The sequence below is a fragment of the Girardinichthys multiradiatus genome, chromosome 20, assembly GCF_021462225.1.
Source record: "Girardinichthys multiradiatus isolate DD_20200921_A chromosome 20, DD_fGirMul_XY1, whole genome shotgun sequence".
Taxonomy (NCBI): Eukaryota; Metazoa; Chordata; class Actinopteri; order Cyprinodontiformes; family Goodeidae; genus Girardinichthys; species Girardinichthys multiradiatus.
In genome coordinates this window covers 53,327,922-53,350,695 of record NC_061812.1, presented here as the reverse complement: position 1 = coordinate 53,350,695, position 22,774 = coordinate 53,327,922, and the positions used below count along the sequence as shown (strand labels likewise).

Sequence of the window (22,774 nt, the reverse complement as noted above, 5' to 3'; positions counted from 1 at the left end):
GCCAAAATCGCATTACAACGCCACAAGAATCAATCAAATGCATCCAGGGAAAAAAATTTAATAAATCAGTGACAGTCAAGTGTTATAAACAAACTGGATTTTAGTAACATACATACATCTGGTCTGGACATTAAACACTTATGAAGCTGAACTTTTAAGAGTGATTTACAGCCGACAGTTTATCCAGGTTGTGTTTTCAAAACCACATAACAGAATGCAGCATCACATGTATCCATCACGGCTGTCTTCTCAAGGAGCTGTGAGTGAGGGCCCGGCCCCTCAGGCTCTGAGAGCTGGCTGACAGGATCTACACAGAAGACATCAGGGACTGAATGCGGCAGAAACCAAACTACTGGCCTGTTGATCATTAGGGTGTACAGATGTGATATGTACCAAAGATGTTGAAGGTGTTGCAAATTACTATGCATTTCAATAGGAAAAGGTAATTCAAGCATTGAAAGCAGGTGTTCCATTTATGGAGTTTTTACTGTGAAAACTAGTTAAATGAAGTCAAACTGTCTGACAGGAAACATTTAATTGGTGAGAATCATTCTATCTGATGTGATGGTCAAACTGGTTCTAATTAAGGTTTTCTATCATCTTAGCGTGTGAAATGGAAATGTTTTATGGGAGCACATTATTATTATATAGACGGATCAGGCATAACATTATGACTACTGATCTAATGTAATAGACTGCAAATTAACATTTTTGTTGTCAAAGTTTATGTTAAGATCAGGAAGCAAGGGGCAAACTTAAAAATTTGAGCATGTTTGACAAGTCCCCAAATGTGATGCCTACTCTTAGAGTATCTCTAATCTTGCAATTATTGGTATTGAAGTGGTCACCATCCCCCAAAAGTGGTCCAATGGAGGGAAAGGTGGTGAACAGGGACAGGGTCATGGGCAACTAAGGCTTATAGATGCAGGTTGGGAGAAAAGGCAAGCCAGTTTGGTCTGATCCAACAAACTGACATAGCTCATATTTCTGAAAAGGTTAAAGCTAGGTATAATAGAGGAATTTCAGAATACATGGTGCACATTGCTTCTAGAGCTGTATAGCTGCAAATCAATCAGGGTGAAAACTGAATTCCCTGAGGGCCGTGTCCTCCTTCAGCAGAGTACAAAATGCTCAAGGAATGGTTGATGAAGACCGAAATGGGTTTGACATGTTGGCTTGGCCTCTACATTCTGACAGCAGTCCAATCAAACGTCTGCGGATGTGATGGGTAAACAAGTCCAATCCATGGAGGCCCCACCTCATAACTTACAGGACATAAAGGATCTGCTGCTGACATCTTAGGGCCAGATACTACAGCTAACCTTCAGAGGTCTAGAGGAGTCTATGCCCCCGACAGGCCACAGTTATCTTGGTAGCAAAAGGACACCAAAACACTATTAAGTAGTTTATCAGAATTGTAGAGGCTGTTCGTGGATAGTGCCCTGCACAATGCTGGGGCTCAAACTTACTTCTCTTAGTTTCCCCTCTGTTTGAGATGTAAAGGCAAACTATTCAATCATGCTGTGTGTTCCTATGCTGATGCTCTATCACGTGTACAGTACATATATGTACTGTACTGGCGGATGGAAGCAGCACGTCTTTGTAGTGTCGTTGTAATTGTACAGGCTGTGGACTGACAGGTCACTTTTTGAATATCAGCAGAGACAATGCTCAGTCTGATTTTAGAAAGGAAAAATGAAGATTGTTTAGCATGAGTCGTAATTTCCATACATAAATATACATGCTATACAGCGGCAGACCCTCTGTGATCGAGTTGGCCATCACACCAAAATGACGTGGCGATGACAAAATGTCTCAGAGGCAGATGAGATTATTTAATATAATTTATAAGTTGCAAAACAAAAGTTAATTATCCAGCAACAACGTTAAATTCTCGACCAGTGCACAGGAAAAGTCTTGATTTTATTATTTTTCTTGCATTTTATTGTTTTCATCACCTAAAACCTTGTTCGCTTTGTGATTTGTTTCTACAAATATACTTGACTCAACACAAACAGCTGCAGTAAACTCACATATGGCTCCAGCTGACAATATTTTTATTGTGGAGCAGCTTGCTTTCGTGCTAGGCTAATTTGCATGTTTTCTCTCTGTTTCTCCTGCTTCAGAAACTTAACACTTTGCTTTGAACCTTGTAAAAGTTAATAGTGTTTCAGCTGCTCTCTGCGCAGCTCTGCCACGCAGCTGTGGATATCTGAGCACAGCACAGCGGAGCAGGTCACATGATACAAAGCCAATACGGTCTCGCTTTAATTGTGAATGTCATTTTAAAATGTGTAAAACACTGGAATTCTTTTAAAAAAAAGTTAGATTCATTGGACTAAATTAAATTATTGGTGCGGCCTCTTACAAATTCAAGCTGTGCACACAAAAAGCAGCTGTAATTTTTAAAAACTGACCAGGCAAAAATGGATTATATGCCTCACTAGTGGTCTGGCAGACATAAAATCCCACGATATCAACAACAGGTTGAGCTTACTCAAGGACCCCAATACCGATCATTTAAAAATGCCTTGAGCCCGATCCGATGCTCTGGAGCGGATTGAGATACTCCTGACAAAAAATTTAGGAATTTCTACATTTTGTAAAAGATTTTAATTTAGTGTCTGACATATTTACTTTGTTTACATCTGCATGGTTAGATTTATTTTCACACTTATGAGCAGATGGACAAACACAAAGAAAAATGTATCTTTGTCCCAAAAATTATGGAGGCATGGAATCTTACTAATAAAGCTGCAGTAGCGAGTTCTAAGAAAACCTAGACTTAGCCTGAAACTTTGAACAAGCACTCCTTACAGGTCCCTCCCCTTGCTCTCTGCTGTACTACAGCACCTCCCTCCACAGCAGAGCCTGCCGTGAACACGCAGCTTGCTTTTCGTCATCGGTTACCTGTCTTTGTTTTCTGAGCAGGTGCCACTTGAAAAATTGGCAATTTTCCTGTAGCGTTTGGTAGGTTCTCCACCATTAGCACAGCTGCAGCACATCAGCAATACTAAGCTTGAACGACGGTTCGCGCTGTGGGAGGTAGGGGTGTGAGCAGAGAGCATACGGGTATGATTGACACCGCTAAGATATTCCTCCTGGCTGTGATTGGTTGTTTCTGACTGGGAGTAGTGTATTTCTGCAAATGGTAGTGAGACCACTCGGAGGGCCCAGAGGAGCTTTATTTTTTTTCCCAAATCATCTGTCTAATATTTTATTGTCAGGACATCGTGACACTCTTAACAAATATATAAATAATAAATTTTTACAAAAGTGTCCTACTGCAGCTTTATGGTCATTTACAAACTACCATAAAAATGAGACAAGTTCAGTATTTATAACAGATTCTGCTTACAAGCGGAATATGTGGCACATTTGCAATATTATTGAACATCTAGTTGGATCCTGTTAGAGATCTAACCTGTTCATTTCATGGAGGCAGTAATCCACTGACCAGAGCCAAGAGCAGAACAAAGACATTTTTGTAAACTTATATTTGCTGAAATCATGTACAGAATAAGTTTGGCTATACTTTAAATCTAATTTATACTGTGTTGAGGTTCTGAACATGTTTCTTTCATGTATGAGGATGAAACCCAACCCATCCTACCTTCACCAGCACATAGTCTCCAGCACAGACCGGTACAGTGTTGGATGCAGAGGCCTGAACGGCAACATCTTCTTTGGGGAAAATCACTTTCATGTTCCCATCAGTTCTCCCACACAGATCATCTGCAGACCTTTTACTTTCCTTAATAACAATGGAGAGCAGAGTTAAGCGGCGTTGCCTGGTAACAGGTTAACCTAACCCGGTACGGATACACGACTTTTGCTGCTGCACACAATGAGGCATACTAGAAATTTAAATTTCCTCACGTCTAAAAGAAATAATCAAGTTCATATTTTTCTATCCCTGAATTCAGTACGACTAAAGAAGTATCCCACTACCATCTGTAGTCATAACTGGATGATGGCTTCAGGGGAGGACATAGGAAATAGAAACCACCCCCTCTTTTCATGTCAATCTTAATGTGATATGAACCCTGTGATATGACAGAGTGGTGTCCTGGACATATGGCATACACAGATTTACACACATACCTTTTTCAACCTTATATTGATTCTGTGATGCATGCAAATGTTTTTCTACAACCGCCATCCAAAGACCCTGTATATATGCAGCTCATAGTATGTATTATTATGAGAGCAAGATGGCCTTTTTAAGTTTTATACCACATGTAATGTTTCAGATTTTTGGCATGCTTCCACCACAAACTGAATATGTATTTTATTAGGATTTTATGTGATAGACCAACACAATGCAATACATAACTGTAGAATGAAAAGAAGAGGGCTGTCAACATTTGTACACAAATAAAAATATGAAAAGCGTGGCATAAATTTGTATTGAGTCTTCTTTATTCTGATATACCGAAATAAAATCCAGTGCAACCAATTACCTTCATAGTTTACCTAACTGGTAAACACATGTGTGTTATTTACTCAGTATAAACACAGCAGTTCAAGTGGTTTGTTAGAGAACAGATAGCATCATAACAACCAAGGAACACCGCAGAGCATTAATCAGTGAAGCGGCCATGGGTCTCATGGTAAGTCTGGAGGAGATGCAGAGATACACCGCTCAGGTCAGATAATCTGTTGACAATCATGCACTCCACAAATCCGACATTTATATAAGAGTGGTACGAAGAAAGCCACTGCTGAGAGAACATCAGAAGGAGTCCTATTTAAAGTTTGCCACAAACCATGAAGGATATGCAGCAAATATGTGGAATGAGGGGCTCTGGACAGAGGAGACAATTATTTAATTAGTGGCTAGCATGTAAAAAGTTATGTGTGGTGGAATACTATCATCCTGAACACACTATTCCCACAGCGAGACATGGTGCAGCAGCATCATGCTGGGGGGATGCTTTTCTTCAGCAAAAGCTGTTCAGAGTTGATGGGAAGATGGAGGGAGCTGAATAAAGGGCAATCCTGGAAGAAAATTCAACAGTTAAAAATCCCTGTTCACAGTTGCTCCACATCCAACCTGATTTAGCTTGAGTTGTTTTCTGAAGAAGAATCAGTCAGAATTCAGTCTCTGGGCAAGCGAATCTGTCAGGAATTATAATTAAAAATACCTGCAGCCATAATTCCAGTGATTGTAGAGAAAGCGGGTGGGTTTTACAAAGTAGAACATTTTGAAAACCAAGGTTTAATAGCAATCATTTTTTTTCACTTACCTATTATGCCCAACTTTGTGTTGGTCTATCACATAAACTCCATATAAAATACAATGGATAAAACAAGTTCAAACGGTATGAATACTTTTTACAAGGCTCTGTAAAAGGGTTGAGAATCAAAAAGAGATGATTAAAGAAGACTTCAACTACCGAACCCCGCCCTCCCTCAGGTATTTGAGAGGTCCCGGCTCCTTTTGACGCCGTCGAGCCCCGTGTGCCGATGATGTGTGCTGTACTCACTCCCTCCACCAGCACAAGCTGCATGCTGCCAATTGCAGCAGCGTTGACCCTCTCAGCTTCAGCTCTGAAAACACTGATGCACTCTTCCAGCCGCCGCTGCTTCACCTGTGGCGCCACGTCATCCTGTAGCCGATGGAAGGCGTGTGTCTTCTGAAAGCGATCAGGACAAAAAAGTAATTACTGAAGAGCAAATCAGCAATATACAACCCTCTAGTGGTGTAAAAAGCTCACCTTTCGCATGCTGTAGGCAAACAGGAAGCCCGCATTGTAACCCACCTCTCTGATTAGGGAAAGAGTTTGCTGGTGGTCGTCCTCCGTTTCACCACAGAAGCCTGAGATGAAGTCGCTGCTGAGACTCACGTCTGACACACAAGCATGATTTTTTACACAATAGCAAATCAGGTTACTGGCCTCAAAAACAGCTTGATGTTGCATTAACTTTTGAGAAGAGTACTTTAATGTGACCAGGGCTGTCACCAGGGCAGCTTTGGAACTTTCTGACCACTCTCTGGCCCATCTCATCCGAACCTACAGGCAGAAATTAAAAGCTTCCAAACTTGTGGTTCCGACTGTTAAAAAGTGGACTGATGAGTCAAAGCAGATGTTACATTGCACAGATTGGATTGTTTTTGAAACTTCAGCCACTGATTTAAACCAACTCACTGAAGTGGTGACATCAGACCAAGACCTTCTGCACATACAATAACAATAAACTTTGGTTCAATTCTCATCTGAGGCAGCTGCACAGGGAAAAGGAAGAGGCTCACAGCAGTGGGAACCGAGCCTTGTATAAGCAGGCCAGGAACAAACTGGCCAAGGAGATCAAAGCAGCAAAGAGAAGCTAAAGAAAAGCTTCTGATATGGAGATGTTTCTGCTGTTTCTAATGGTTTGAAAAACCTGACTGCCTATAGGAGACCTTCCCCCAACCCTGAACAGAATCTTCACCTGGCAAATCAGTTGAATGGTTCCGACTGCAGAATCATAATCAGCTCTATTGCCACGTTTGTACAGACAAACAAGAAATTTGACTCTGGTAGACTTTGCATTCGATAATAAAGAATATCTTTTTTTTTATGTATACACAGTACAGACCAAAGGTTCGGACACACCTTCTCATTCAAAGAGTTTTCTTTATTTTCATGACTATGAATATTGTAGCTTCACACTGAAGGCATCAAAACTATGAATTAACACATGTGGAATTATATACTGAACAAAAAAGTGTGAAACAACTGAAAATATGTCTTATATTCTAGGTTCTTCAAAGTAGCCACCTTTGATTACTGCTCCGCACACTCTTGGTATTCTGTTGATGAGCTTCAAGAGGTCGTCACCTGAAATGGTTTTCCAACAGTCCTGAAGGATTTCCCAGAGATGCTTAGCACTTGTTGGCCCTTTTGCCTTCACTCTGCGGTCCAGCTCACCCCAAACCATCTCCATTGGGTTCAGGTCCGGTGACTGTGGAATAGCATGCTGCTGCAAGATGCTGTGGTAGCCATGCTGGTTCAGTATGCCTTCAGTTTTGAATAAATCCACAACATTGTCACCAGCAAAGCACCCCCACACCATCACACCTCCTCCTCCATGCTTCACGGTGGGAACCAGGCATGTAGAGTCCATCCGTTCACCTCTTCTGCGCCGCACAAAGACACGGTGGTTGGAACCAAAGATCTCAAACTTGGACTCATCAGACCAAAGCACAGATTTCCACTGGTCTAATGTCCATTCCTTGTGTTCTTTAGCCCAAACAAGTCTCTTCTACTTGTTGCCTGTCCTCAGCAGTGGTTTCCTAGCAGCTATTTTACCATGAAGGCCTGATTCACACAGGCTCCTCTTAACAGTTGTTCAAGAGATGTGTCTGCTGCTAGAACTCTGTGTGGCATTGACCTGTTCTCTAATCTGAGCTGCTGTTAACCTGCGATTTCTGAGGCTGGTGACTCGGATGAACTTATCGTCCACAGCAGAGGTGACTCTTGGTCCTCCTTTCCTGGGGCGGTCCTCATGTGAGCCAGTTTCTTTGTAGCGCTTGATGGTTTTTGCGACTGCACTTGGGGACACTTTCAAAGTTTTCCCAATTGTTCGGACTGACTGACCTTCATTTCTTAAAGTAATGATGGCCACTCATTTTTCTTTACTTAGCTGCTTTTTTCTTGCCATAATACAAATTCTAACAGTCTATTCAGTAGGACTATCAGCTGTGTACTCTATCCACCTCCTGCACAACACAACTGATGGTCCGATCCCCATTTATAAGGCTTGAAATCCCACTTATTAAACCTGACAGGGCACACCTGTGAAGTGAAAACCATTTCAGGTGACTACCTCTTGAAGCTCATCAACAGAATGCCAAGAGTGTGCGGAGCAGTAATCAAAGCAAAAGGTGGCTACTTTGAAGAACCTAGAATATAAGACATATTTTCAGTTGTTTCACACTTTTTTGTTCAGTATATAATTCCACATGTGTTAATTCATAGTTTTGATGCCTTCAGTGTGAAGCTACAATATTCATAGTCATGAAAATAAAGAAAACTCTTTGAATGAGAAGGTGTGTCCAAACGTTTGGTCTGTACTATATATACACAATTGACTTTACAATGGAATATAATGTGTGATCAGCCCAAGTATGCATAGAGTTGTTCTGGAACTCTGACTGTCAAGTGTTCATCAGAGAAACAGCCTGGGAGAAGAAGAAAGGAAGGATGGCCTCAGGACCGGATATTGTCTCCCTATCATGTCTGAAAGCTTGCGCCGACCAACTGGCCCCCATCTTCACTAAGTTCTTCAATAAGTCACCGGAGCCAGTTCCCTCCTGCTTCAAACGATCCACCATCATTCCAACATCATCCCAGTACCCAAGAAATCCACCATCACAAGATTAAATGACTACAGGGCTGTCGCCCTGACGTCTGTAGTCATGAAATCCTTTGAGTGGCTGGTGTTGAAGCTCGGCCTTCAACACAGTCAACCCAGACATCCTCCACCAGAAGTTCACCCAGCTCAAAGTCTGGGTCTCCACCTGTCAGTGGATCACCAGCTTCTTGAAGCATTGGCAGCAGCAGGTGAGGCTGAGGAGGATCTTCTCCAGCACAAGAACTATCAGACCCCTGATCTCACACTATATTCTATTGTAAAGTCAATTGTGTATATTTTATATTTCCATTATTATATATCTATTTAAAAAAAATCCTTACTGAGAGCAAAGTGAACTGGAGTCAAATTCCTTGTTTGTACAAACAAGGCAATAAAGCTGATTCTGATTCTTATGTTACAGATGTCAGATTACGTTAGATATAGTTTGAACATGTAGTAAGAATATTCAGAATGTGAACGTCTGCAGGCTAACAGGAATGAGAGCTGATAACATTAACCAGATTTAACAGTGAAGTATGCTGGACAGAAGTGAAGCATATGGAGATGGAAGCTCTTTAGATGATGTTAGTAGTTTGTCCTGAACAACTTAAGACTCCTTTCAAATGGCATTTTGTGTCCAGTTGAGAGCTGGATGCCATCGTTTTAAGTTTGTAGAAGAGGGGGCGTTATTATCACTGTCTTGATTTCACTGCAGTATTGCTATGGTTCATCTTCTTTTATTCTCTATAAGTGCATAAACCCTGAAGTCTCTGCCTTCTCATTGGCTGAGCCAGCAGTAAACAGGCGCACTGATGTGTGCAGGATCGACATCCCGCAGCGAGCCGACTAACCAGAAGGTGTCAAAATAGATTATAAGACAACTTTAACTGCAATGCCAACACTTTCTGTTGCTACACCACAGAGATGCAGTTATCTAAAGCAAGGTACAGGTCAGGTCAAATGTTTCCATGCCATCATCATCCCAATATAACTCATCTTAATTTGGAACTTTTAATGATTTTGTTGAATCGTGCTTTCAAGTTTAAAGAGACAAGTTTTAAAAACACAAATGTTTCATTTGTTTTGAGTTTTCTCTTCAGGTGAAATTTTAGGATGAACCTAAAATGCTCTATAACTTTTACAGATGAACTTAATGTGACGTTCTCTAAACTTTGAATGCACACGTTCAACTGTTCAATGTTTAAGTTCATTTTGTACAACTAGCTGTTCTCTAACAAGGAGTTTAACAGCAAAATTCACAATAGGTGATTGATCCATGAATCGACCAATACATTTCCTGCTTCATTCAGAGTTGGTATTTAAACAGTCCTCATCATGTTGTTCACATTTTGACATCATGAGATCAAGACGACACCTAACAACTGATCAACAGAACCACACCATTGCGAGACTTCAAATAGGCTGTTCTCAGACAGAAATGGCTACTGAGCTTAGAGTGTCACACAGTGTTATCAGCAGGTTGCGACAGAGATACAGTGAGCCTGGAAGAGTCACAGAAATGCATAGAAGTAGACATCCTTTCGCCACATCAATCACTGATGACCGCTTTAGTTTGAACGTGTCACATCAGACCATTCAAAACTGTTTATATCAGCCTGGTCTAGACAACCTGCAAGGGCAACTGACCACACCACCAGGCAGAGGCATCATCATCTTGCATGGGCCAGGGATCATTTACTCTGGACAAAGGACCAATGGACCTCAGTGCTGTTCTCTGATAAGTCGATTCATGTTGAGCATAAATGATGGCTGCTCAAGAGGTTGAGGTTGGAATTCATTGGGCATTGGGACGGTTTTGTTCTGGTTGGCAGGCTCATTTGGACCAGGTGCAGCCCTCTTTTGTGCGTGGCACCCTCTCTGGATGGGGACGGGGGTCATTAGGGGTTGGAGAGGGGGGTCAGGGTCTAGGCCAGGTCGTTCGGGTTCGGGCGGTGCCGGCCTAGCCTGGGCTGGTGCTGGGGTGGTTTGCCTGTCTTCACCCCGAAATGAAGGTGACCACCTCCTGGGTACGGGGGCTGGTTGTCCCTATGGGGTATCAGTACCTGGACCTGGGATAATAGAGTATGTGTGGGTAGTGTGAGTGAGTGTACGACAGCCATTGTTGTGTGTCTTTGCGTTAGGTGTGGGGGTGTGACTATTTTTATGTGTACCCAAGAGGGTGGGAACGTGTGATTATGACTGTGTGCGCCTGTTTTTGTATCGGATTGGGTCTTGGGCTGCTCCCTCTTCTGAATCTCTTTAGGCTCCCCATCAAATTAGGGCCTATTTCCTCCCCGCCACACTACCTGCCGGTGGCTTGTGTCTCAGCCCTCTTATGTATTGGTGGTTTTAGGTGTGCGGGGCTGGGTGCTTTGGTGTGTGTCGGCTCACTCCCGGTGGCTCCTTTCCAGGGCCTGGGCCCCCTAGCTCTGTTGGGCCTCTTCTTGGGGGGTGATGTGATCCGAAGTCTCGGGTCTCTGGGTCCATGGCTGGATCTGCTATGGTGTGGACGGCTGCCGGCGGGGCCTGTGGGCTTGTTGTTGCAGCTCCCTGGGGCTTCTACGCTGTGGCTGCTGGGTGGTTCCCCCAAGGGATTTCCTCTGCTCTTCTCTGGGGGGCTTGCGGTAATCCCAGTGGTGGTCCTCCTGGGGCTCCCGTGCTCTGGGGGTCATTTGGATGTCTGGGGCTCGGATATCCTCCGTGTCTGTCTCGGATCCAGGGGGGCAGGTCTGTGCCTCCTCACACTCCCTATTGCATCTTTTTATGGAGAAACCTTGTATACACAAGCACACTCCCACTTAAACCCACGTGTTTAGATTTAGGTGTTAACAGATACACAAATGTTCTATATTGAGCCGTAGTTACAACTAAATACATCTTGCATTCATTAGTACCGTGCATTTTCGGTAACATTGCTGTTGTTATATATATTTCTGCAGGTGTAGAAGCAGTCTTTTCAGGTGTTATCTTGTATTCTCTTCGTCCTTCCATCTCTCCTCTATTCGTTCCTCTTTTTCTCCCTTTTTCCCCCACCTCTCTGTCTTTCTCGCATCGTTTTTTTCATTTCCGTTTCCATCTTCGTGTCCATTGCAACTGAAATAATCCCATTAAGTGTTTCTATAATATATATATATATATATATATATATATACAGTACAGACCAAAGGTTTGGACACACCTTCTCATTCAAAGAGTTTTCTTTATTTTCATGACTATGAATATTGTAGCTTCACACTGAAGGCATCAAAACTATGAATTAACACATGTGGAATTATATACTGAACAAAAAAGTGTGAAACAACTGAAAATATATCTTATATTCTAGGTTCTTCAAAGTAGCCACCTTTTGCTTTGATTACTGCTCACCCCAAACCATCTCGATTGGGTTCAGGTCCGATGACTGTGGAGGCCAGGTCATCTGGCGCAACACTCCATCACTCTCATCAGACCAAAGCACAGATTTCCACTGGTCTAATGTCCATTCCTTGTGTTCTTTAGCCCAAACAAGTCTCTTCTGCTTGTTGCCTGTCCTCAGCAGTGGTTTCCTAGCAGCTATTTTACCATGAAGGCCTGATTCACACAGGCTCCTCTTAACAGTTGTTCTAGAGATGTGTCTGCTACTAGAACTCTGTGTGGCATTGACCTGTTCTCTAATCTGAGCTGCTGTTAACCTGCGATTTCTGAGGCTGGTGACTCGGATGAACTTATCGTCTGCAGCAGAGGTGACTCTTGGTCTTTCTTTCCTGGGGCGGTCCTCATGTGATCCAGTTTCTTTGTAGCGCTTGATGGTTTTTGCGACTGCACTTGGGGACACTTTCAAAGTTTTCCCAATTGTTCGGACTGACTGACCTTCATTTCTTAAAGTAATGATGGCTACTCGTTTTTCTTTACTTAGCTGCTTTTTTCTTGCCATAATACAAATTCTAACAGTCTATTCAGTAGGACTATCAGCTGTGTACTCTATCCACCTCCTGCACAACACAACTGATGGTCCGATCCCCATTTATAAGGCTTGAAATCCCACTTATTAAACCTGACAGGGCACACCTGTGAAGTGAAAACCATTTCAGGTGACTACCTCTTGAAGCTCATCAACAGAATGCCAAGAGAGCAGTAATCAAAGCAAAAGGTGGCTACTTTGAAGAACCTAGAATATAAGACATATTTTCAGTTGTTTCACACTTTTTTGTTCAGTATATAATTCCACATGTGTTAATTCATAGTTTTGATGCCTTCAGTGTGAAGCTACAATATTCATAGTCATGAAAATAAAGAAAACTCTTTGAATGAGAAGGTGTGTCCAAACTTTTGGTCTGTACTATATATATATATATATATATATATATATATATATATATATATATATATATATATATATACACACAGTACCTTGCGAAAGTATTTGGCCCCCTTGACTTTTCTACCTCTTGCCACATTTCAGGCTTCAAACATAAAGATATAAAATTCAAATTTTTTGTGAAGAATCAACAAGTGGGACACAATCATAAAGTGGAATGAAATTTATTGGATGTGTCAAACTTTTTTAACAAATAAAAAACTGAAAAGTGTGGCCTGCAATATTATTCAGTCCCTTTAATTTCAGTGCAGCAAACTGACTCCAGAAGTTCAGTGAGAATCTCTGAATGATCCAATGTTGTCCCAAATGACTGATGATGATGAATAGAATCCACCTGTGTGTAATCAAGTCTCCGTATAAATGCACCTGCAAATCTACCAAGACCCAGCCGTCCCTCTAAACTTTCATTTCGAACAAGGAGAAGACTGATCAGAGATGCAGCCAAGAGGTCCATGATCACTCTGGATGAACTGCAGAGATCTACAGCTGAGGTGGGAGAGTCTGTCCATAGAACAACAATCAGTCGTACACTGCACAAATCTGGCCTTTATGGAAGAGTGGCAAGAAGAAAGCCATTTCTCAAAGATATCCATAAAAAGTCTCATTTAAAGTTTGCCACAAGCCACCTGGGAGACACACCAAACATGTGGAAGAAGGTGCTCTGGTCAGATGAAACCAAAATCAAACTGTTTGGCCACAATGCAAAACAATATGTTTGGTGTAAAAGCAACACAGCTCATCACCCTGAACTCACCATCCCCACTGTTAAACATGGTGGTGGCAGCATCATGGTTTGGGCCTGCTTTTCATCAGCAGGGACAGAGAAGATGGTAAAAATTGATGGGAAGATGGATGGGGCCAAATACAGGACCATTCTGGAAGAAAACCTGTTGGAGTCTGCAAGAGACCTGAGACTGGGACGGAGATTTATCTTCCAACAAGACAATGATCCAAAACATAAAGCCAAATCTACAATGGAATGGTTCACAAATAAACGTATCCAGGTGTTGGAATGGCCTAGTCAAAGTCCAGACCTGAATCCAATGGAGAATCTGTGGAAAGAGCTGAAGACTGCTGTTCATGAACGCTCTCCATCCAACCTCAGTGAGCTCCAGCTGTTTTGCAAGGAAGAATGGGCAAGAATTTCAGTCTCTTGATGTGAAAACTGATAGAAACAAACCCCAAGAGACTTGCAGCTGTAATTGCAGCAAAGGGTGGCGCTACAAAGTATTAACGCAAGGGGGCCGGTAAATGTTGTACACCCCACTTTTCAGTTTTTTATTTGTTAAAAGTTTGACACATCCAATACATTTCATTCCACTTCAAGATTGTGTCTCACTTGTTGTTGATTCTTCACAAAAAATTATAATTTTATATCTTTATGTTTGAAGCCTGAAATGTGGCAAGAGGTTGACCAGTTCAAGGGGGCCGAATACTTTCGCAAGGCACTGTATGTACAGGTCCTTCTCAAAATATTAGCATATTGTGATAAAGTTAATTATTTTCCATAATGTAATGATGAAAATGTAACATTCATATATTTTAGATTCATTGCACACTAACTGAAATATTTCAGGTCTTTTATTGTCTTAATACGGATGATTTTGGCATACAGCTCATGAAAACCCAAAATTCCTATCTCACAAAATTAGCATATCATTAAAAGGGTCTCTAAACGAGCTATGAACCTAATCATCTGAATCAATGAGTTAACTCTAAACACCTGCAAAAGATTCCTGAGGCCTTTAAAACTCCCAGCCTGGTTCATCACTCAAAACCCCAATCATGGGTAAGACTGCCGACCTGACTGCTGTCCAGAAGGCCACTATTGACACCCTCAAGCAAGAGGGTAAGACACAGAAAGAAATTTCTGAACAAATAGGCTGTTCCCAGAGTGCTGTATCAAGGCACCTCAGTGGGAAGTCTGTGGGAAGGAAAAAGTGTGGCAGAAAACGCTGCACAACGAGAAGAGGTGACCGGACCCTGAGGAAGATTGTGGAGAAGGGCCGATTCCAGACCTTGGGGGACCTGCGGAAGCAGTGGACTGAGTCTGGAGTAGAAACATCCAGAGCCACCGTGCACAGGCGTGTGCAGGAAATGGGCTACAGGTGCCGCATTCCCCAGGTCAAGCCACTTTTGAACCAGAAACAGCGGCAGAAGCGTCTGACCTGGGCTACAGAGAAGCAGCACTGGACTGTTGCTCAGTGGTCCAAAATACTTTTTTCGGATGAAAGCAAATTCTGCATGTCATTCGGAAATCAAGGTGCCAGAGACTGGAGGAAGACTGGGGAGAAGGAAATGCCAAAATGCCAGAAGTCCAGTGTCAAGTACCCACAGTCAGTGATGGTCTGGGGTGCCGTGTCAGCTGCTGGTGTTGGTCCACTGTGTTTTATCAAGGGCAGGGTCAATGCAGCTAGCTATCGGGAGATTTTGGAGCACTTCATGCTTCCATCTGCTGAAAAGCTTTATGGAGATGAAGATTTCATTTTTCAGCACGACCTGGCACCTGCTCACAGTGCCAAAACCACTGGTAAATGGTTTACTGACCATGGTATCACTGTGCTCAATTGGCCTGCCAACTCTCCTGACCTGAACCCCATAGAGAATCTGTGGGATATTGTGAAGAGAACGTTGAGAGACTCAAGACCCAACACTCTGGATGAGCTAAAGGCCGCTATCGAAGCATCCTGGGCCTCCATAAGACCTCAGCAGTGCCACAGGCTGATTGCCTCCATGCCACGCCGCATTGAAGCAGTCATTTCTGCAAAAGGATTCCCGACCAAGTATTGAGTGCATAACTGTACATGATTATTTGAAGGTTGACGTTTTTTGTATAAAAAACAGTCAGTCATTTTCTACCGCTTATTCCATAGTGGGTCGCGGGGGAGCTGGTGCCTATCTCCAGCAGTCTATGGGCGAGAGGCAGGGTTCACCCTGGACAGGTCGCCAGTCCATCGCAGGGCAACACACAAACAACCATGCACACTCATTCATACACCTAAGGTCAATTTAGAGTTACCAATTAACCTAACAGGCATGTCTTTGGACTGTGGGAGGAAGCCAGAGTACCCAGTGAGAACCCACGCATGCACGGGGAGAACATGCAAACTCCATGCAGAAAGACCCCAGGCTGAGAATCGAACCCAGGACCTTCTTGCTGCAAGGCAACAGTGCTACCAACTGCGCCACCGTGCAGCCCTGTATAAAAAACACTTTTCTTTTATTGGTCGGATGAAATATGCTAATTTTGTGAGATAGGAATTTTGGGTTTTCATGAGCTGTATGCCAAAATCATCCGTATTAAGACAATAAAAGACCTGAAATATTTCAGTTAGTGTGCAATGAATCTAAAATATATGAATGTTAAATTTTCATCATGACATTATGGAAAATAATGAACTTTATCACAATATGCTAATATTTTGAAAAGGACCTGTATATACATTATAGCGTTAGCCGTAATGCTCCACTTGTGGAAGTAAATCTCTCGGGCTTCTGCCTGGTACTCAGAAGAAGAAATGATGGCTGCCAACAATGTTGGAGATGTCAAGGAAAGCGGTATGGATCAGCCACTGTTGTCACCAGATAAGCCTTTGGTGGTGGTGGTGTTACAGTGTGGCCAGGTGTGTCTAGTCAATACAGAACTACACTAAACTTTTGTGAATGGTAAAATGACAAGCCCATAGTACCTGAATAACATAATTATTCTACTCACTGTGCCCTTGCATGAATAAAACTGACCTAATTTTATCTTCATGAATGACAAAGCTTACCCAGGTCCCATCATTAGGGAACAGCTGATGGAGACTGAGGTACCTCGAATGGCTTGGCCTGCACTTTCTCTGGACCCGAATCTCATAGAAAACCTATGAGATCAGCTGAGTTGCCGTCTAGAGGCTCATAACTCTATACCCCAGAACTTAATTGACCTGAGGTTCTGCAAGAAAAGCGGGTTGACATGCCTCAGCAGACAATAGTCGACTTGTGAACAGCATAGGACATTGTTGTCAAGCTGCAGCTGATGCTTAGTGGGACATGACACGTTTTTGAGACATGTTTTGTTGTGGTATACTCACCACTGTTGTTGGCTTTTGTTTCAATAAATTGGTTGAGATGATAAAAATAATCATTGCATACTTCTACTTAAATGCCATACTTTCATGATATAACATCACTGTAGCATGAACTCTATAGGTTTCTCACACATCTCACCCAAAAACCAAATATTCCTAACTTGTGAGTAGTGTATAAATACATCTTCACTAATTTGGTTATACTGTCATTTTTGACAAAATATGTCAACACAGCTAGCAAGGCGTAGAAAAACTACAACCACATTCAGGATAAGTGTATGTAAACTTCTGACTGGAACAACACAACACCTTAAACCACCCATTAATGGAGCAGAAGATGTTGCCAGAGTATTCTAACAGTTGTTTAACAACATCAATGAACACTAGAGGCAAAATTCATTATTGCAGACCCATGGAGCCATGCTGCTAGTATATGGTTCAGACTATTCCCGCCCACTTCTGGTCAAATAACACTATTGCCTTAAAAGAAACACATGATTTATTTAGTTTTATGTATTAACAGATGACAAATCAAAGTGGAAAATGATTCTAGTTGCTTACCTGGGATGATTCGCTTTATATTGTACACCAGATCAAGGTAGGCCTCTCTGGTGTAACTGAACAGGAAAAGGTTAAGATCAATTTAAAACAATAACAATCAATAAAACAAGCTCCGTCACTCATTTAGAAATGACAATAGTCATTTCCTACCCACGGCGCATGGCCTTTAGGACCTGATTGCTCCCGCTCTGTGCTGGAAGGTGGATCTGCTTACAGATGTTCTGTCGCTCTGCAATCAGGTGGAGAACCTGGAGGAACCCATCGAGGCAGGAAATCAGCCGGACACATTTATGTCCAATTCCACTGGTTGAAGTTAGACAGGAAGGTGACCTGTGTGGCTTACCTCATCAGGAAAATCCTTTGGATGAGGAGAAGTGAACCTGATCCTCATGTCGGGATCAACACGCGACACTTGGTCGAGCAGATCGGAGAAGCGCAGACCTCCCTGTTTAGTTTGGTAGATGGTATTGAAGCCGCGGCTGAGCTTTGTCAGCTCTGAGCTATAGAACTGTTCTTCTGAAATCTCCCTGTAGCTGTTCACATTCTGACCCAGCAACGTCACCTCTTTCACACCCTGACACACACACACACACACACACACACACACACACACACACACACACAAAAGCAAACAACACTATGAGTGCTGACCTTAAAGGTTTCATAGCTTAAATTTGTAGTTTGGGTAAGACCAACCAGAACCGGTTTTACCCTGGTCCATCTATTAACATATCCTAGATTATATCATAATAATATAATATCCTAGATACAACCGATGACTTTTATTTTCCTAATCAAGAAAACTAAATACCTATAGCCGTGTTTGCATCTATCCAGACCCTATCTCCATCAAAACTACCCAATAACTCCAAACATCTCTCCCTGACAGCGAGCTAACTTATTCCCTTCTTTAGCAGAGGACAGGGAAAAAAGGAGCTCTGGGAAGTACATCCCAGTGTTTTACAGCTTTATCCTCCATTTCTTTCACAGAGGTAACAGTCTATAACATATGTATAATCAACCCCAGCTTCCAGAAAATGCACACCATTAACAGATTTTTTTTTCACTAGTGGGCAGCTGCTTCTAGGACTACAGCCTCTGTATACTGGGCACCCGTTCTCTGCTACACCACACAATGCCCCACATTACCAGATTTTTTACAAATAAAGCTAGTGCGCCATATCTCAGAAGAGAATTGTGCACCCACACAGCACCTTCTATGGGGTAAGAACGCTGTCAAAAACAACGTGTATGTAAAGACGGAAATATGTGCATATTAGTCAATAGTTGTGCATAAGTAAAATCCAAAAGAGGTTTTGTATATTTTCTCTATAAGAATACAAAATAAAATGTTACAACTTCAAGAAATTACAAACACAAAGTTCAAGTTTACAGTTGTGGTTTATTCTTTATGAATACAATATGCTATAACAGTTTTTGAATACGATTTATTTTCTATGAGAATACGAATTTACAACGAGTTAGTGTCACGTGATCTCAGGTTCAGGATATAGTGGGTGGAGTTATACAATGATGTACAGTAGGTGGCGCTATGCACCTCTGAATTTGTTGCGAACCACCAGCAGAAGAAGAGAAGAAGAAGTAGCAGCACTAGCGCCAAATAAACGGACCAAGAGCATATATTAACGACATTAAGACATATATAAACTTTTTAACATTACCTGGTTTTGTACCGTAGTTTCTTGGTCCGTTCGTTTGGCGCTAGTGCTTCTTCTTCTTCTTCTCTTCTTCTGCTGGTGGTTCGCAACAAATTCAGAGGTGCATAGCGCCACCTACTGTACATCATTGTATAACTCCACCCACTATATTCTGAGCCTGAGATCACGTGACACTAACTCGTTGATGTAAATTCGTATTCTCATAGAAAATAAATTGTATTCATAAACTGTTATAGCATATTGTATTCATAAAGAATAAACCACAACTGTAAACTTGAACTTTGTGTTTGTAATTTCTTGAAGTTGTAACATTTTATTTTGTATTCTTACAGAGAAAATATACAAAACCTCTTTTGGATTTTACTTATGCACAACTATTGACTAATATGCACACATTTCCGTCTTTACATACACGTTGTTTTTGACAGCGTTCTTACCCCATAACCTTCTTCCTTAAATTGTTTGTACTGGGAATCTGGTAATAATACTAATTCCTGGAGGGTTGCAACGGTTGTAATTTTCCCTCAGACATAAATACTGTAAAATATTTCACAATTTACAGTTTATAGCCCCAAACTAAAATTTTAATCTGAGTGTTTGCTTCTTTCACCTTCACAAAATACTAAAGGTGAAGATCGGTGATAAATTTTAAATCTGGTATGACTTTGGAGTAATTTTACTAATGTACTTGAGTGTAACCACTGTAGAATAGTCTGAAATTCTGCATCAGTGACTGGGTTTAAATGTTATGATTACCAACATGCCATCTCTTCCTGTTGAACAATTTGAAGATTACAGAAAGCATAAACCATGACGGAGATTAAAATGGGCTGTCTCAAAGTGTTGGGAATATTCAGGCAATGCTTTAAAATAAGTCAATCAAAAGAAACAACCTTTAGGCATTAAAGTAGCAAAAATGTCATTGCTGTTGCAAGATTTATTCTGTGGGTCTTTGATTTAGTGAGTCTGTGGGGGTGCCTATGTCCATATATGTTGGGTATGTATGTGTGCACAGAGGTGGACACAGAAGTTGCGTGTGGGTAAAGTGTGGGGAAAGAGGCAACGGAGGAGAGGTGAAAGGCCCCACCGGGCCCGGGAGCAGCCCCTGCTGGTTGGTTTCTACATATTCAAAAGATCACTGAGAGTCTACCCCGGATGGTCTATGTGATTACGGGTTATTATTTACCTGGTCAGAGAGCATCTGAACTTCTTCCAGGATAGAGCTGATGGGTCGGCTCCTCTCTCTACCTCTGGTGAAGGGAACGATGCAGTAACTGCACATATTGTCACAGCCTCGCATGATGGAGCTGCCGGCATAAAAACAGGAAGAAAAAAGCATTAATTAGAACTGAGCAGGGTTATTAGCTCTGTCCAAAAGCCATGCTCACTGGAAAAACAACATACACAAAAGCACTGTGTCCCTGAGCAGCATGCTGAACGGGCATGATGTCTGCGTAGGTCTCCTCTAGAGACAGCAGCACGTTGCTCGCCTGTTGACCTCCATCAGCAACTGTTAAAAGTCGAGGAAGGTCCCGGTAAGCATCTGGGCCTGCAAGAACATCCACCAGCTTCTCCCGGTCCAAGAGCTCCATCTTCAGCCTCTCTGCCATGCAGCCTGGACACACACCTGTTAGAATATTGATGTAACCCCTCAGTGATGTCCAGATGTGTAAACTATGTTACCCAAAATGCCTATTTTCATTGGTGAGTTGGTCTTTAATCGTTTCTTCTTCATAGCTGTAAGTTGCTGGAGTCGGTTCCAAATTGTTTGTTCAGCCTTTTCTCTGTGGAGAAAGAATTGCATTGATTCTGTTAATCTGACCATTAAGTCATACATTTGTACAACGGAAAAGAAAAAATTCAGTATGGAGTACTTGCACTTGAATGATCTCACCTTATGGAGCAGGTCACCAAGAGGACAACATCTGCCTGGAAGAAGAAAAATAATGCTAACTAAACAGTGGGTGGGAAAGTGACTTGGAAAAGGGATAATATAACACTGCGTTCTATTCGGATATCTTAATCTCCACATTCTGAGTCAGAAAAATCTACTGGAATGAATCCGAAGACTGAATTAGGCTCTGTATGCAGTTCTCAATAAAGTCCATTGGATGATTAAGTTTAATTAGACACATAAAGCAAACAGTGGCTTAGCATTTTTGACACGCATGTCCAAAGTTTTTACTTTAAAAGCTTTCTTTGTTATGTGGAAGCTTTAAATTGCACACTGCCCTGTTTTTAATACACTATACCAGATCCATTGACTCCTACTGAACCCAAAAAGTGAAAGACTTCAGAAATATCACCATGAAATATTGAATAAAATCCCAGCAATCTTTAAATTACTTTGCTAATATTGTCTGGCACATCAAAATTAATGAACTGCTTGGATAGCCACTATACCATAAAACTGAATCACCAAAATCAGCTTGATAATTACTTTGTATTTGTTATTTCACCTACTGATGTTCCATTTATCTTTTTTATTTGTTTGTTTGTTTATTTTCTAACTCTATTACTTATTCTGCTTCCCCAAGATTATTGTAATTGCAGTCTAGATGTTCTTCAAACGTTGGCATCACTTTAGTTTAGGGTGTGTGTGTTTTTTTATTTATTTTAGATGTACATGACACCTTAGTTTACAGCACATGTTCACTAAAAGTAGATAAATACCTGTTTCAAATCAGCTGTGCGTTGATAGCCTTTCTTCTGAAGTATGGACCAGGCTATCTCTGTGTCCTTCACATTCATCTGACATCCATAGGTTTCAAAATACACTGAAATCAGGCAAATCACCATCACACAGAGTCCAAAAGCATTTCATCTAAAGCTGCAGGAAGCTGTGAGTCTCCTGCACACAGACCTTTCCTTGAGTCCGCCACCATCCACAGGTCTTCAGGAAGATAACCAGGTTCCTCGGTGTGTTCGCCATCTGCAGGCAGAGTCACTGAAACCCCTTTAATGAAATCCTGAAAACGCGGACCGGAGGCTATCTGGCTCCTGAAGCTGTCGGAGACAACCTTCCTCCTCTCTCCGGAACTGGCTGGGGTTCTGGCAGCATTAGAACAGGTTCTGGGTTTGCTGAGCCACCTGAGAAGAGCCCAGTGTTTGGAAAGGCAAAAGAAGGGCTTTAAAGTCCTCATGCTTATTTGACAGCAACGCTTCCTGTCGAATAAAGCTCTGTTCTTTTAGTTTAATCAGCGACATTTAGAGCTAATATCAACTGTTTTCATGTTTTAACTTCTCTTCCTTTGAAACAAAGTTACAAAAGTAAACGGGTTAGTAGCAAGCTCAGCAAATGTCATTTAGGCGCCGACGTAATGTGCAGCCGAAGATGGTTCCACGTTAAGAGGAGTCACTTCCTGGTCCGAATGCATGACGTCACAGAGCCGTTTCACTATAAAATGTCGCAGTTCATGACATCACTGTGGATGAGGAGTAAACGCTAGACTTTAAGGTACAAGCAGGATGTTGACCAGGATTTTTTATCAGCCTACATTCACCTGCAAGAACACAAGACAGCGGGCCATTGGTTAATGAGAGGAAATGTAACGGCTTTATGCGTATTTTTATATAATATATCGACTTTGTTACATTTCTATTCTAAGGAACAAATTCAGAATTATGACAAAAATCATTTTAATTTTCACTGTTTTGCCCTAATCCGTGGAAATGACGGAGGGATATCCGCTAGCATCCTGCGTGCTGAACGAACCTGTTGTACGTCTATATTTATAGTCCGTCACCAAATCTTTACACTGAAC

General features: G+C 41.9%; 1 protein-coding gene across 4 annotated transcripts; it reads right to left on the bottom strand.

The window, feature by feature from the left end:
• Positions 1-42: 42 nt before the first annotated feature.
• Positions 43-22,730, bottom strand: cdk5rap1 (CDK5 regulatory subunit associated protein 1). Of its 4 annotated transcripts, none has more exons than XM_047347071.1 (13): positions 21,874-22,730; positions 21,684-21,787; positions 20,905-20,939; positions 20,694-20,794; positions 20,415-20,625; positions 20,197-20,317; positions 17,675-17,905; positions 17,482-17,579; positions 17,332-17,387; positions 5,721-5,851; positions 5,400-5,636; positions 3,614-3,754; positions 43-307 (listed from the first exon to the last, which is right to left on the bottom strand). In XM_047347071.1, the coding sequence occupies exons 1-13, from the start codon at positions 22,151-22,153 to the stop codon at positions 236-238; spliced, it is 1,818 nt and encodes a 605-aa protein (XP_047203027.1). In that variant the 5' UTR covers positions 22,154-22,730; the 3' UTR covers positions 43-235. The 4 variants fall into 4 exon arrangements, with proteins under 4 accessions (XP_047203027.1, XP_047203026.1, XP_047203029.1 ...); XM_047347070.1 differs by having other exon boundaries at positions 5,400-5,639; positions 21,874-22,727; XM_047347073.1 differs by having other exon boundaries at positions 5,490-5,636; positions 21,874-22,724.
• Positions 22,731-22,774: the final 44 nt, after the last annotated feature.